We start from the raw sequence: 15,099 nt of genomic DNA, 5'->3' as shown, positions 1-15,099 counted from the left end.
TCCTTGCCCTGTTTTTTGTCTGACTGCGACCAAAAGGAAGCAGAGGCCGGGAGGGGAGGTGGGGGGGAGAGGGAGGTTTCTTGCCCTATTTTCTGTCTAACCGTGACCAAAAGGAAGCAAAGGATGGGAGGGGGGGGGGAGAGGGAGGTTTCTTGCCTTGTTTTCCATCTGACTGTGACCAAAAGGAAGCAAAGGCCGGGAGAGAGAGGTTCCTTTCCCTGTTTAAGAAATTGGCTCAATGTTTTAAGCATGAGTCTGAGACTGTAGATAGAAGAATGGCAGTGGTCTCTGAGGTGATGAAGGTGCAGGGTCTTTCTCAATCTGAGATTCTTAAGGTGGGCAGAAAAATTGCAATGGACCCACTGGAGACTGATTACTTTTTCAGTCTTCTAGACGACTATAAAAGGGCATATGTTTTAACTCTTTGCTCAGAGTTTCAAAGTGGGATGTAGCTAAGTTGGGTAGGGTTTGTATATCTTTTTGGGATATTATGTATTGGGTAGCTTTTTGGTGTAGGCCTTATTGATAAATATGGATGCAAACACTGCTTTTGAATCAACTACAAGTTTATGTTTTGCACATAAATTGTTGTTTCTTGTTGCGTATGTTGCTAGGTGCTTGCATGTATGAATTTGGATGGTTACTTTTATGGATAACAATGGTTATTAATATCCTTCTCTTCATGAATTATTATTGGTCACTATCATCATGATTTGGGTAGGTCAGTGGACGTTTTGGGGAGAATATATGTGCTTGCAACCAACAATATATTTGAGTTATAATGACTTGCTACCTTCAATAATACAGCGAACTATAGTTGACATTCTTAACACGTTAAGAATGGCTGTCAGGCCAAAGATTTAACTATGGTTGCTTCTAACATAACATGAAGTGTGAAGATGCTTCGTCCAGCATATGAGTATTCATGTGACCATGTTGAGATGACCAGAACCTCAGTTTTTAGAAATCATTCAACAGACCAGTATGCAATAAAGGATAAGTTATACTTTGTTCGCAGAAATATCAACAAATGACGAGGATAGCATATGGTTCTTTCTTTTCCTTCAAGAGAGAGAGAACGGCGAGATGCATCGCATTTTAAACTTCATTGGTAGCAAATAGCTTTCACCGTAGGCAATTGCATTCTAATTACCAATCATAACTCGTGCTAGATCCAAATTTGATGGTGGCAAAGCTACTTGTCAAGGAACTAGAGTATCTCATTTTTATTTTTTTTCTAAAAAAGCCTTCAACATTAAAGAGGCATTAAAAACCTAATTTTTATTAAGGGTATAATAGAAATTACACATAACTTTTCCAAAAAAGTGGATAGTCAACGAAACATAAGTACTCTGAAAATCTATCACTTTTTCATTATCAACCAAACATGACAAAAGTATTTTCCTAGGCATTCTCTTTCCAGTAATCTACTTTCCAGAAATCATATTCATAGAAGAAAAAATGCTTCCCGCGAACCAAACGAGCCCTAAAGGTGCATCGATTTCATGGTTGGCTGCCACCTATTACTTCGAAATATTTAGGCCATAATAGGCAGAGACATTGCCTTCCAAGCCAAGCATGTCCACAGAAAAGCCAATGAAGCTATAAATTTGGTAGCTTCATATGTGGCAAACCACTTTGGGAGAGTTTTCTGAATTGATGAAAGAAAGCTGTCTAGAGTACTCCGAGATTTGTTACATTTTGACTTTTTTTGGATATTCAAACTAGAAGTATATGAGTCATCCATTGTAAGAAAAAAAAAAGCTATCAATGAACATTTTCCTGATCATTTTCTCCGCGATAAAAAGATCTCATCAACCATTTTCAAAACAAGTAACATATCCCCTTCCAATTAGTGATTGTCATGCAAATGTTTCAAATATAATGTTCGTTTGCTCCTTATAAATAGCCACCGGATGTGAATAACATGTGAAGCACATATGACAACTCCAAGACTGTACAAAGGCGTCTGAACTGAAAAAGCATATTGACATGGTTTACGGGGCTATACAAAGCATTTAAGACCATGTGATCGATAAAATGTTTAAAGCATATCGTTTTACAAGCACTGCAAGTAATGAATTTCATCAGACAGTTTTAGGCGAGCATAGATTGTCTGTCCTGAAAGATCTTCCCAAGTTGCCCGTACAGAATTTGCTGCTCCTCAAAGGTAAGGTTCCTCAGTATCTGCAGCCCATCCCCAATTAGTCACTGATTGAGAGCCAAGAAGTGGAACATGGAAATCAAGAATGTAAGAAGAAAATGCTGTACCTGGTCCAGAATCATTTCAACTGAAAAGCTCTGAGGCATGACAAAAGATTGATGGTATATGTATGCAAAAACTGCCATAACCATCTGCAGCAAAATGCAAGCAGAAAATCATTTAGAAGTACCTATACAGTTTAGTGTTATATGTGGCGTGCATGTATATCTGCATACAGGTCCATTTTCAGGCATAACAAATGAAAGAAATATAAACAGGTACAAAAAAAAAAAGGCCATAATCAACTTCAGCACAATGGCACCACACTATTCTTTTATTTCTTGGAAATGTAATCATTAGTAATCAGTGCATTTCTTTTTGAAAGGTGGGCAACCATCAAGATAAAGAGTAACAAGATGAATTAAAGCAAGAAGATGGAGTTTTGTTTTTGCTATATTTCTATTACCTCATAAATAATAGATTCATATTGATCAAACTTATTCTTTGCATACATCTATCATTCTATCGTAGCAAACCTTCTACACTTGAATTGCCGTACGACCTTAAATAGAGCAAACATGTGTTCATATGATTTTAAAAGACCTTATTCTTGGCAACACTGAAAAAAAGAAGATAGAAAAAAATGCCTACGATGGACAATACAGCTACAAGATTGATGTTATACAAGGTGATCTTTTCTGGATCAGATAATATAGAAGCTTCTTAGTGACACTTGCATTGGTGGACAAGGTGATATAAACTCCACTGGAGAACAAAGCAATGGTGTGTGCGCTACAATATGAAAACATCTACTACAAAATTGGATGGCTGATGTAGGACGGTCCCTGAAAGGACACCAATTAGGGTTTAAGATAAAACTTAAACTACAGATTCTGAAAATTTTAATTGTGACCTAAATGTTAGTTAAAATTGAAGCATGAAGTCTGACATGTCAATGCAAAATTGAAAGTAGATACAGTGATGAATCAAAAGAATATGAAACTAATCCTCAAGTAGGAATTTGGCGGATTTCAGAGTGCTTAGAAACACATCAAGTGACTTGCTGTCCATTCAGTTTCAAGTATGGATTTTCTTATCAAGAGAAATGACAAGATAAAGTGGCAACCGGAAATAGGGTTTGGAATCCAATGCAACCTAAAGTTTTGAAACCTATGTGGCGTGTGCATGCATAAGATAACAAGACAGGGACTTAAAAGACTGCTAGATAACAGATCTGTGCTGCAAAGATTCAAGGTTGCAGGAAAGCTGGTTAGGATAATAAAACCAAGTTTGGGGATTGATGCTTGGAAGGAAAACAAGGGAAAAGAACCAGATGTAGAGAAAAATAGAGATACAGAAAGTTAACATAAGAACGAAGAGGAAGGATGACACTGGAATTGCTCTGGTGACTAGAAATTCACACCTATGATCTGAAGGTCTCGCACCTCCGTTACCGAATTGCATCCCAAGAGAACAAGAATACATCCTTTGAATCATCATTTTCTATTAATCAACTATCCACTCTATTACACAGAACCCTAAAGCCCTGCTTTAACAAAAAGAAGCCCTGACAGTTTACTTAATTCCAGAATTAACCCTTGTAAGGCATGGTTACTATCATGGTCATCGTAGCATGAATAGTCACTTTGAAGTTTGAACAGTACCTATACAAAAATCATGCCCATCAAGCTGTTAAATAAGAACTGCAATTTTTTTAATCTCAACTGATTCAAAATAACTCACTAAAAACTTAAAATAACTAGTTAAGGAGGGAAAAAAACTAGAGCAAGTTAACTAAGATTAAATCTAAGAGAAATCCCCAGTCCCGCAGGCCTCTGATGCATCATGACATGAAGTTGGATCTCCATCAATGGATCTTATTATATACATACATACACACACACACACACACACATATATATATATATATATTTATATATGTACATGGATGTATACATACATAAACACACACATACACACATACATACATACATACATACATACATACATACATACATATATACATACATACATATATATATACATATATATATATATATATACCTACATACACACACATAAATACATACATACATACATACATATATATGTATGTGTGAGTGTGTATGTATATGTGTGTGTGTGTGTAATTAGCAAAACCCAATGGAAGATTCACCCAGACCCACACATTGTATAGAATGCATAAGCATACATGGAGATCATTGCTGGACATAAGAGTTGGATGGAGGTAGAGAGGAACAATTTACAAAAATTTACGTCTACATTCTTCAATAGGTGTCAATACAGAAGTAGATTCCCTTCAGCAAACCAAGAAAATGGAATAATGCTTAAAGGGAACTATTCCTCTACTTTGTCTTAAGCTTGTGATACAGTTATAATGACAATACAAGAGTCCAGTTCTTTGCTTTACCAAAAAAGCTCTGAATGAGCTACAACTGTCAAAATAGTTGATTAGAAGCAAATATGAGTATCATATAGCAAATATCTTTCAGTGTCTCATACTTTTGCAGACTAGAATATACTAGACTGTTCAATTCTTGAATGATATCTTAAATTCACGACTTACTTGGCAATCCATTCTATCAGTAATTCCACCATGTCCAGGGATGCTATCGCCGAAGTCCTAATATTATTGAACGGGAAAAAAGATGTCATTATTTACCAACTTTCTCAAATGTTTAATCCTATGGTTCAAAAATGAGCACCTTAAACTTAAATGCTCTTTTGAAACCACTTGCAAAAAATCCTCCAAATGGTGCTATTATTGATGCAAATAGACCAAGGGCAAGAGCATGCCACTGCACAGGCAAAATTGGCACCTCTTTCCAGGGAAACTGCAGGAAGAACAGGCAAATTAGATATAAATTGAAAGAGATAAATAACAAAATTAATATATACTATAAGAAAAGGAACAAATATATCTATAGTCTAAAAAGAGCACATCAAATATGTTTAAAGCATAAACAACTTCTTACAGATATCATAATGATATATCAACCAATGACACAGGCCTTTTATAGAATTTTTGAAATGTATGCTATAGTTAAGACTGACAAGGGTGACGGGGGAAAAAAGAAACATTAATTTAGCAAGAACATAATGGAAGCAGCACTGCGATTAGTTCCATAAAGACATTTTTCTTTTTTTGCATTTATGTTAAGAATATTTGTGGTGAAAAAAGAAGGGAAAATTGACCTGTAATCCAACAAGGAATCTATTTTAAAGAAAATTTCTAATGGAGATAAATTTACACAAGGAAACCAATTCTAGGATTTTGGGCTCTCACCCAGTGAGACACCCATCCTGGTAAAGGATAATATTCTGGTTTAAACATTGGACCAGGATCACAGTGAAGCCATCCCGTTGACAAGTCCTGTAAGTATTCCGATCATGAGATTCAGATAACCAACAACATCAGACAATATTGACATAATTGATGACTGCATACAAAAGGTTACCTTTCTTGGGCATGTTAGCCACTGGAAGCGGCCCATTAGATTTGCTAGCTGCACAGAGAATATTTGTAATTTAAAATATATTGGACCATATAAAGAGTTTGTGTGTGTATGGATGTAGCTAATATAAAGCTGATTTGTTAAAATATAATAAGCAGAAAGGCCTACAAAAGCTTTAAAACATATCATGAACTATTAAGTTGAACTAGAAGTCAAACAAATGGCAATGTCTGCCCAAGTGCAGGACCCCGAAAAAAAAGGGGAAGCTAATTACCTTTCAATGTGAAACATTTTCTATTTAAGTGCTGATACAAGTTTAAGCACTATAATGCGGAGTTGTTTATTTTTTGATTCACATTATACTTCAGGGTTTATATTGAAATGCTGTGAGAATTTTTTGAGTATCTTTCATAAATTTTAGATCGTGCCTTTGCTGCAAAAAAATATTTCCTTGAAAAATTAGCCTTCTAATATTTATTACCATAATCATTGATTTCACGTGCTAATTTCCTAAATGATTCCTATTTTTAGCATTTACCATTAGACCTTATGACCTTATGATGAGTTACGAACAGTGTAGCCAAGATATGAACAGTGTGACTTAATGATAAAGGCATGTAAGATGTCCAAGATATGCTGTATAGCCAACCCATGCTCTTGGACTGAGAGAATAGGGAAAGGAAAATGTCCAGTCTATTCAACACAGCTTAAATTCAAATCAAACCCAAGTTCAAGTACCAACTTGCAACTGGTGAAACTGTTTGTTTCTGCAACTGTGCATATAGCAGTCCGAGCATTTGCATCAATAATAGAAAAAAGGACAATATCCAGCAAATATAAACTGTAGAAGAGAGGTTTGCATGTCAAGTTCAAGCATAAATACTAAGGCATGAATTTTAGAGAGTGATATCCATCAGCACTAGTACCAAAACAACCTGTTCATACATAGAAAATGTAAGGCAATTAGAACTCTCACTTGGCGTAGAAGAACCAGGCCCTAACAGCAGCTAATGTATATATCTTAGAACTCGTACAGGTTTACATTTTTTGCTGTTTCACACTTGCTTTTTATGTCACTCTTTATCACTTCCCCCTTATTTCTATTGATTAGAATGTTTGAGTTAGGCCATAACAAGCCAACTCTGTCTCTTTCTTCATATATGGTAATGGTTTCAACGAAAGGGAACAATCATTGGAGACCTTAAAATCCAGGGGAGTAAAAGAGCCTTGTGCAAATAACAATATGATCTTCCACTTCAGAGAAAGCTCTGGCGACACTTGTAACAAACATCACATGGTTGTAAGTTTTTTTTCCTCTTTTCTTTTTCTTTCTTCCATTTGGATTTTGTTCAATTAAACATGGACCAGGAAGTTTGTAGATAAAGCAGCAATCAGCATTAGATTATTAATGATGCATGCTATACCGATAAAGTAATAAATGGGTTGATTCATTTCTTCATGAGTTTCCTAAGCAGGTGCTCCCCATGAGAGACCATGCTTGGTAGAACTTTGGAATTGTCTAAGGATAACAACATAGATCCATTGCTAAATTAGATGAATAGCTCCACCAGATACTGGACTTTTCCAAATTCAAAGGCACAATCTTTCAAGCTTAATATAAATCAATCAACAAATTCACTAAACTTTTCCATATGAATGACAGAATATAACCTTTATTAAATTAGGAATTTGAAATGTCTCAAGCCATTACTAAAAGAATAGGGGAAATAAGGACTTTGTCAAATTTGAAGGTGCATTTTTTCAAGATTACTATAAATTAATCAACAGAATCACCAAACTACTCTATATGGATTACAACATACACATTCATTAAATTAGGATGTTTCAGAGCATTAGCACAAGATTTTTTTTTTTTTTGGGGGGGGGGGGGGGGGTGGTGTTGGGGGGGGCGTAAAAATCATCCATTTGAGTGCAGGTTACTTACGCAATATAAGATCATAGGGAACAATTACCAATGAAAATCAAGTATAACATATTTAAAGATTACGACATAAGGTCACATGTCTACCCAGTGAATTTTTTCTGCAACATAATTAAATAGAAATGGAGCTTTCTATCTAAAATTATTCTAAAGAAAATTTCCTTTTGCTTCACAAGACAACAAAATTTTTTACTTCTACAACATACATGACCTGTAAGTCATAGAGTACTTAGGCAAACAACAAAGGAAAGAAAAAACAATAAAGCTTATTTCCAATAAAATCACCAAGAAACAATGACCAAACAGGGATGAAATCCACCGACTTTCTGCGTGCATGTGTGTGTGTTAGTTTGTGCATGCACGCGTGCGAGAGAGAGGCTGCAATTTGCATGGCTAGCAAATAAAAGTAAGCAGAAACTTTTTATCTTTTAACAAGAAACAATAGTTTCTGGTGGTGGATAGCATTTAAGGCAAAGAAAAATTTTCTTGGGTAACAAATTCATGGAAAGGAATGAGAAAAGAATGCCAAGGAAAAAGGGTGAGTGGCAGCCTATTGGTGTTTATCCTGCGAAGTTTCAAATGACAGATTCGGAATATTTCAGTTTTTAAATAAAATTATATTCATTATGCCTCACATGATACTCGAAAAACAATGTACAATTAAAAGATGCATGTTTCTTGAAATCAGAAAATGTGTCTGCAAATCATACTTTATGTACAATTAAGAGAGATCACTCTCATCAATTCAAAATCCGAAGAACCAAAAGAAAAGGTGCATGGAAGACATTGCAGTATTTCCGCATGAGTGCACATTTGGAGCAGAAATGTATGCATCAACAACTATCGAGTGGGCTGAAATTTAATGAAAAAGCAACATTCAAAATCATGTGGATATCCTTCAATGATTAGTACCCAACTCCTCCCTAAAAGTCTCAGCAGTTAAAACAAAAGAGAAGAAAATGCAGGATCAGCCCCCTTGAAACAGCAAGACAAGAGAAATTCATATTTAGTAGCAAGTTAGCAACAGTATAAGTGTTTAGACTTGCATGAAGAAACAGGAAAAAACGTTGTCGCATATATCAAATGGAGGCTAAAATTCAAATCACCAATCTCGTACAACTGATTACTATATACATAAGGGCTTGCTAATGGAGCGTCATTCAGCTAGTTCCAACTTTTGCAAGCAACAGAACAATTTGATGACCATATGAACTTGCTTACTGGACATCCAGCTCTGCAGTTTGCAGGCGGCTTCTATACCAGGCCAGGTGGAATTTCAAATTTGAAAAACTTTTCAAGTTAAGGATTGCATGTGGTTAGCAGTTGCATCCTGACATGATTTTTAAAATGATTATCAAATAAGTTCATAGTCAGGTTTCGGAGAATTAACACCAGCTGCTGATATTGTGAGAGCTCTCCTTGTAACAACATACAAAAAAAAAATATATAACAAACTGCTAAGCAAAACAGTGCTTTGATAGTTTATTGTGTCCCCTAGGAAGGTTTCAATATTATATATTTCAGTAAATATTTAATTGACACATAAGCAAATAATGAGAAAATATTTTCATGATCAATAAAAATTTGGAAAAGGTAAGTATCATTAGGAAATGCTTAGCTGACATAAAAGAGCAGAGTTATAATTGTCAACATGAATATAATATCCAAAGCTAGCATAGATGCACAAACAAAGTCATCATACCTTAGTGTGTGTGCGTCTACACATATACAAACGAGAACAGAAACATGATTTATAATTAAAAACAAGTTCATGACACTCACCACAAAAGCAGAGAACATAGTCGTGCCTAATGCCCCAATAAAACCCTCCCAAGTTTTCTTTGGAGAGAGCTTGATCAAAGGTGTTCTCCCAAAAAAGAAACCAAAAAAATATGCAGCAATATCATTGATGACAATAAGTGAAGCTGGTAAAAGAAACCTGCATAAAAATACAAGCTAGTTTATCATAAGTAGACTAATATCAGAAAAATCAAAATAATAAAAAGTGATGCTACAGGACATAACATTTAAAAGAAAATATAATGTGAACACTCATCAATCAAAAAAATTGGCCTTGTTCTTTTCTCAGAGCAGCCACAAAAAAAAAATATTCCGAATCAAAACAGGAGAAAGCGCTGCAAATCTTTCTTCACAAAAGAAAAAGAAAGAAAAAAAGAGAAAAGAAACGACCAGAATTGGTGCCATGTCTCCATGAGTCTCAAAATATTCAACACCTTAACCTCAATGAAACCTACCATAAGGACCCTTCCAAAGAATATAATATTTTAAAAATAAATAGATATGTAAATACATCAAATACCTTCTTGTCGAAAACCTGTTACCATGCCACATAACATGACAGAAAAAAAGGAAAATATATATGCTTTATTAATGATCAAAAATATAAACGTGGCACAATTAGGCTGACCGATGAACAGTCAAATAATCTGTAAAGTTAGCACACTACTCCAGAAAGAAAACATCAGGCCTTTTTTGGTAAATCAAACATCAGGCCTTTCAAAAATAATTTGTACATCGCCGAAGTACTACAAATCTGAAATAAATGATGTCGACAAGAAATTTTTTTTTAGCTTAATAACATCATAATAAGGGATAAATAGGCAATTTACCAGAATATTCCTTCAAATATATTTGCCACGGTGAAGGAGGACTGTACAAAAACTGTTAGAAGGATCATGTGAGTCCATGCATACTGGCTAAACTGATACTTGTACATCTTCTTCTTTAGTGTAAGAATAAACCAGACAAAACCTAAGCCACCAATAGACAAAGTTTAATTATTACAGGAAGGCAATAAACTATGAATGCACATATAGGAAAAATATATTTACCACGTTCTACCATGATAACCTAGGCAGGCCTAGCAGGCTGGTGCACCACTTCTGGATCTCCTCAGAAACTAGTCCTAACACTCTGCTTCCTAAGTGTTTTCTCATTAATTTTCCTTTTTTAAGAGACCTGCTTTCCCATACCCACACCAGACCCCTTCCAGTAACCAAGCCTCAAACTTCCTCCCACCCCCTCCCCAACCAGAAAAAGAAAACAATAAAAAGGAAAAGAGAGAAAAGAAGCTAAGTTAGTCCATTCCCCTTATGCATCACAAAATGGATACAACTTTGCAACATTTGTCAAGTATGTATTCGTTTTTACATTTTTAGTTTAAAAAAAAGATCTTCAATGCTAGTCATAGATGCAATCGGAAAAAAATATGAGTTACTTTATCATCTATATATCACTTTTTTTTTAATCATAAAGAGTGGATTACTTCCACCAAATTGTTTTTACATAGCAATGGCACTCTTAATTTTTATGGTATTACATCATGATATTTACATATTGACTCTATCATTGAAGTTAGACTCTAAAATCAGAAGTTGCTCTAGTTCTTAACTCCATTAGAATAAAGAATTTTTATGTCTCTTCAAAACTTGTTTTCCTTGTAATGTCAAGAGAGTTCTGTCATAATGTTAAATCATTCACATTTTATTGCATCATTTTGCAGTATGTTTACTCATTCTCTTCCACATTGTCAATTATAATGTGAAATCATAACTGGATAACAGTCCAAAGCAATTGAAGCAGCCATGAAAGAAGGAACAAGATGAACCACCAATGTTCTGGTTTTGTTCAAACTGATGGGAGGAAAGAACAGAAAGCATCTGGAAATTCTTCAATAGCACATAGGGGGAACATACAAAGATCATGGTTGCAAAATTTTTTATTTTAGAATGTGATAACAGCAGATTCTCATATATGATAAAAGAAAGAAAATGAAAACCTGCGATATAAAGGAAATAACAGATAACCATCTGGTATTTGATAACCCAGCTCACAAGCTGATATAGCAATTTATCTGAAGTTACAGTGTTGACAAGCTGTCTGCTGAGAAAGCGTCCATAAGTAAACAACATCGCGGTGAAGAAAAAATGCCTGCACTGTGAAGAATGGATAAATTAAATGAAACTTAATTCAAACCACAAGCACTCATTCAAATTCTTTAGGGAAAAAATCGTAGTCCAGTTGATTAGTACTGGCTACTAAACATGCTGGGAATTTTGTCAAATAGAACAGAAATATACCAATTTAAAAGCCTGAATCCTGGAAGCTGTCTGTCTTCATTAGCTTTCCTAAGTAGATTAAACAGCTCCCTTGCCATAACGATTTGGATGACAACAATCATGGCCCAAATATATAGATGGCCCATATAGATTATAAATGCGAAACCCCCAATCATCCACAATGATGAATACGTACGAATAAGCATTGATTTGTATTTGTTGCGGTCATTAACAAGCAAATTTGCCCCATTGGTTTTATTTGCATCCTGAGAAACCTGAAACAAGGAATAATTTTCTTTATAAGTTCCATCGAGAACTGCAGCAGTCCAACAATCCATCCAGTTAGCAGTAATAAATTTTACTCCACTCACTAATATAATCATCAATTGTTGCACCTAACAAATGAAGCTATACTTATCATTCTAACAATGATTGATAATGCAGTTACCCAAAGTCACATTGCGAGTAAATGGTAAAAAGATCCAGTGACAAATCAGACTAGAAAAGAGAAAATGATTTTTAATCCATCAATTAGCTTTCAGTGGTGTAAATAACCATAAAGTTTAACAACGAATCCTAGGCAGCATTGTTGCTGTTTTACCTCCATTGATTCCTCAAAACACTCACTTACGAGAATCAAAAGGAAATCAAGATGTCTAAACAAATGATTACAGAACAAGAAAAATAACTAGAAATGAACCAAGACAAGCAAGGAAACTACCTCACTCGAGCGTTTGCGATGCCGAACTCGACCCAGGTGATTTGATGGAGCTTCACTGTAGCTGCTATCCTTTTGCATTGTTGCTTTATTTTTTATTATCTACCGAAATGACCAAAATTGAAACAAAGTTCTTGATTAAACAAGTTAAGAACCATAACATCCACCAAAAAGAGACTTCGAATAATTATACCTCTGACTGTCAAACATTAAAGTTTGCAATTTTTTGATTCAACAGAAAGAACAGCAGCACATCCAAATAAAAAACAAGATTCATAAGCAGCTATTATGTGCAATTTTCCCCAATTCCCATGATATATTTTGTTTAAAGCAGGAAGCATAGTTTGCAAGCAACTTCAATTAGTTAAAACAAATTACATGCACATTTATTCAATTAATTATGTGCCATATAATTTGAGCTCCTCACTAACTTTAAACAAAAAAAATTCTTGACAAGATGCATGATTTAAATGATACTTAGAGCAACTGTACAGATAACCTAATTCCCTCATTGTTTACCCTATTTTCATTAGCACTGGAATTTATTAAACATTTTTACAGTTCAAGCATGTTGATTGATTGGTTAATCAAGAAAACAATAAAAGGTCTGTTAGCTCCAATCAAGGCACACTATGTCAACCCCTTCTACTTGCATGCTTCAGCTGCTTCACATTTAACCTCAGCCATTCTGCTTTCCATCTTCAGAAAACTACTGCTAGCAATGTCTTAAAAAACCAGCACAATATTTTAAAAATCAATCGTAATTTCAAGAGGGCACCCAATGCAACGTGGGTCAACACTAATACTTGCAAATGTTTAAATTGACTTGCATATCGATCTTTCTTTTCCCTTATCTTTCTTTAGGTCAAGTTTGATACCTGTCATTGGCTTATGACTAAATTCCTCAGTTCACAATTCATTGCTCTGATGCAACAGGTGTTTGAGCATGCTCTTATCCAGCACCTATTGGTATATAATCAACTTAAGATTGATTTTTATAGAGGTTATTGCCAACAAAAATATGAACTATTTATTCCAAATGTAGGCAGGAATAAACACATACGCATGCTCTAACTTGGCTCTCCAGTTGGAATGACTCTGGTTTGCCCTTTGCTCAACAGTGCTTCAAATCAAGCACTTTCCTTATTGATTTTTCACTTTTCGAGCTTTACTCCACACTAGGCTCACATTCGATGTATCCACTTTGAACCTTTGATATATTTGACTTCATGCTCTTTCATTGCATGAGCATTCCTTGCCCACATCAGCCAGATGTTTTCGAGCTTCAAGCTATAAGCCCTTTGCCCCCCTCAAGCAAAATACATAAACTTGCTACTCTAAAACGTTCTGCTTTGAGACTTCAATTCCACTGAAATTCATGGCTGCCCTTTAGTTTCATATATTCATCCACCACTCCCATTTACTTAACCAATACTCGAGTTGTGTAATTACAAACAACTTCCGCGTTCTTTCCAGGCCCAAACTTTGCATCAATTTTAAACCTAAAGAAAACCAATCCAATTCCCAACCCTAACCGACCTGCTCGAACAAAAGCACCAGCCACACAGGCGTAAATTACAAATCAAGAATTGCATAAATTACAAATCAAGAATCGCGTCCAAAGACCGTCTCCCCAATCCAAACAAACACGCAGATGTTTCTTCATATTAGATGCAACGATAGCAAGAAAAGGGAAGGAACACAAATCTTACCTCCTTTGAAACAGCTTCCCGGGGTAAAGATCTCTCGTTCCCTTCTCTCGGCTCGACAACCAGAACCACACAACAAGAAATCCTGCACAAATAACAACAAAAAAAAATCATACACCGCAAGAGATTCTCTTACTTTCCCAAGGCGCCGATCCCTTTCTCGACAGTTCGAAAGTCGAGAATAAAAAAAAGAAAAGAAAACAAGAAAGATCCTCTATAATCACCAAGAAAGGTATTCCGACACAGTAGATAGTAGCAATTGTTCTTGTTCCCTTTGGGCTTCGGGAGCTCGGAGAGAGAAGGGAGGAGAAGCTCACGAGTCTTTGGCCCGAACAAAAATCAAGAAACGCCGCCAAACGGCGTCCGATGGAGAGGGATTGCCGATGGAAAGAGTAATAAAGATAGTATCGAGGTCTAGATAAGAGCGCAGCCTTCTGGCATTTTCTTGGGGCGAGGGGGAAGCGGGGAGAAGAAGAGGGAAAGGGAGGTGGCTTCAGCACCAGGATGGAGGAAAAGAGAAAATGGGCGAGGGATGAGTTCTCGCCATCGGGGAAAGGGAGAACTGGAGAAGTGCTTGTGGTGGGGCTGTGACAATCTAAGAAGTATTCCATTATTTTAGGAGTGGGTCTATATTCTATTTGGCTTTTCCCCCAGTGTGTATCGGTCCGTCCCAAGCAACGGCTGTGATAAAAATGGGAAGTGATGGAATATGTGGTGCTAGATACTGCCACGTGTGACGTGCTTTGAAATGGACTTGCACCTGTTGGATGGCTGTGATGCTGTCAAAATAATTATTTAGCTTTTTTTTCATATAAACCCTTGCAAATATATTTATTGTATATTTATCCTTTGAAATTCCTATGCACTTATGTCTGCTCTTCAAATAAACTTACTTTTGCAACAATATCTCTATCAATAGATTTTGACTAACAGTACTAAAAAAATAATTATTTTAGGTTAAAAAATAATTTT

General features: G+C 35.6%; 1 protein-coding gene across 3 annotated transcripts; it reads right to left on the bottom strand.

The window, feature by feature from the left end:
• Positions 1 to 1,823: 1,823 nt before the first annotated feature.
• On the bottom strand, positions 1,824 to 14,731 carry LOC103706680 (phosphatidate cytidylyltransferase 1-like). Of its 3 annotated transcripts, none has more exons than XM_039116218.1 (13): positions 14,352 to 14,731; positions 14,131 to 14,212; positions 12,422 to 12,520; positions 11,722 to 11,975; positions 11,421 to 11,577; positions 10,252 to 10,393; positions 9,404 to 9,560; positions 5,683 to 5,730; positions 5,511 to 5,597; positions 4,930 to 5,058; positions 4,791 to 4,847; positions 2,272 to 2,355; positions 1,824 to 2,187 (listed from the first exon to the last, which is right to left on the bottom strand). In XM_039116218.1, exons 5-13 carry the CDS (start codon positions 11,551 to 11,553, stop codon positions 2,098 to 2,100), a joined length of 927 nt encoding a protein of 308 aa, XP_038972146.1. In that variant the 5' UTR covers positions 11,554 to 11,577; positions 11,722 to 11,975; positions 12,422 to 12,520; positions 14,131 to 14,212; positions 14,352 to 14,731; the 3' UTR covers positions 1,824 to 2,097. The 3 variants fall into 3 exon arrangements, with proteins under 3 accessions (XP_038972146.1, XP_008789103.2, XP_038972147.1); XM_008790881.4 differs by having other exon boundaries at positions 11,421 to 11,572; XM_039116219.1 differs by lacking the exons at positions 11,421 to 11,577; positions 11,722 to 11,975; positions 12,422 to 12,520; positions 14,131 to 14,212; positions 14,352 to 14,731 and adding an exon at positions 10,474 to 11,414.
• Between the last annotated feature and the right edge of the window lie 368 nt (positions 14,732 to 15,099).

Source organism: Phoenix dactylifera, unplaced genomic scaffold (assembly GCF_009389715.1).
Source record: "Phoenix dactylifera cultivar Barhee BC4 unplaced genomic scaffold, palm_55x_up_171113_PBpolish2nd_filt_p 000076F, whole genome shotgun sequence".
NCBI lineage: Eukaryota > Viridiplantae > Streptophyta > Magnoliopsida > Arecales > Arecaceae > Phoenix > Phoenix dactylifera.
This window is presented reverse-complemented; position numbering and strand designations above follow the sequence as displayed.

Bases quoted from the DNA above. Each gene is read 5' to 3' on its own strand.
- LOC103706680 (XM_008790881.4), bottom strand. From the start codon at position 12,499: ATGCAAAAGGATAGCAGCTACAGTGAAGCTCCATCAAATCACCTGGGT. The intron at 9,561-10,251 runs GTAAATTGCCTA...ATTTTTATGCAG, and splicing joins ATATTTGAAGGAATATTCTG to GTTTCTTTTACCAGCTTCAC. The intron at 5,598-5,682 runs GTAACCTTTTGT...GAATACTTACAG, and splicing joins GGCTAACATGCCCAAGAAAG to GACTTGTCAACGGGATGGCT.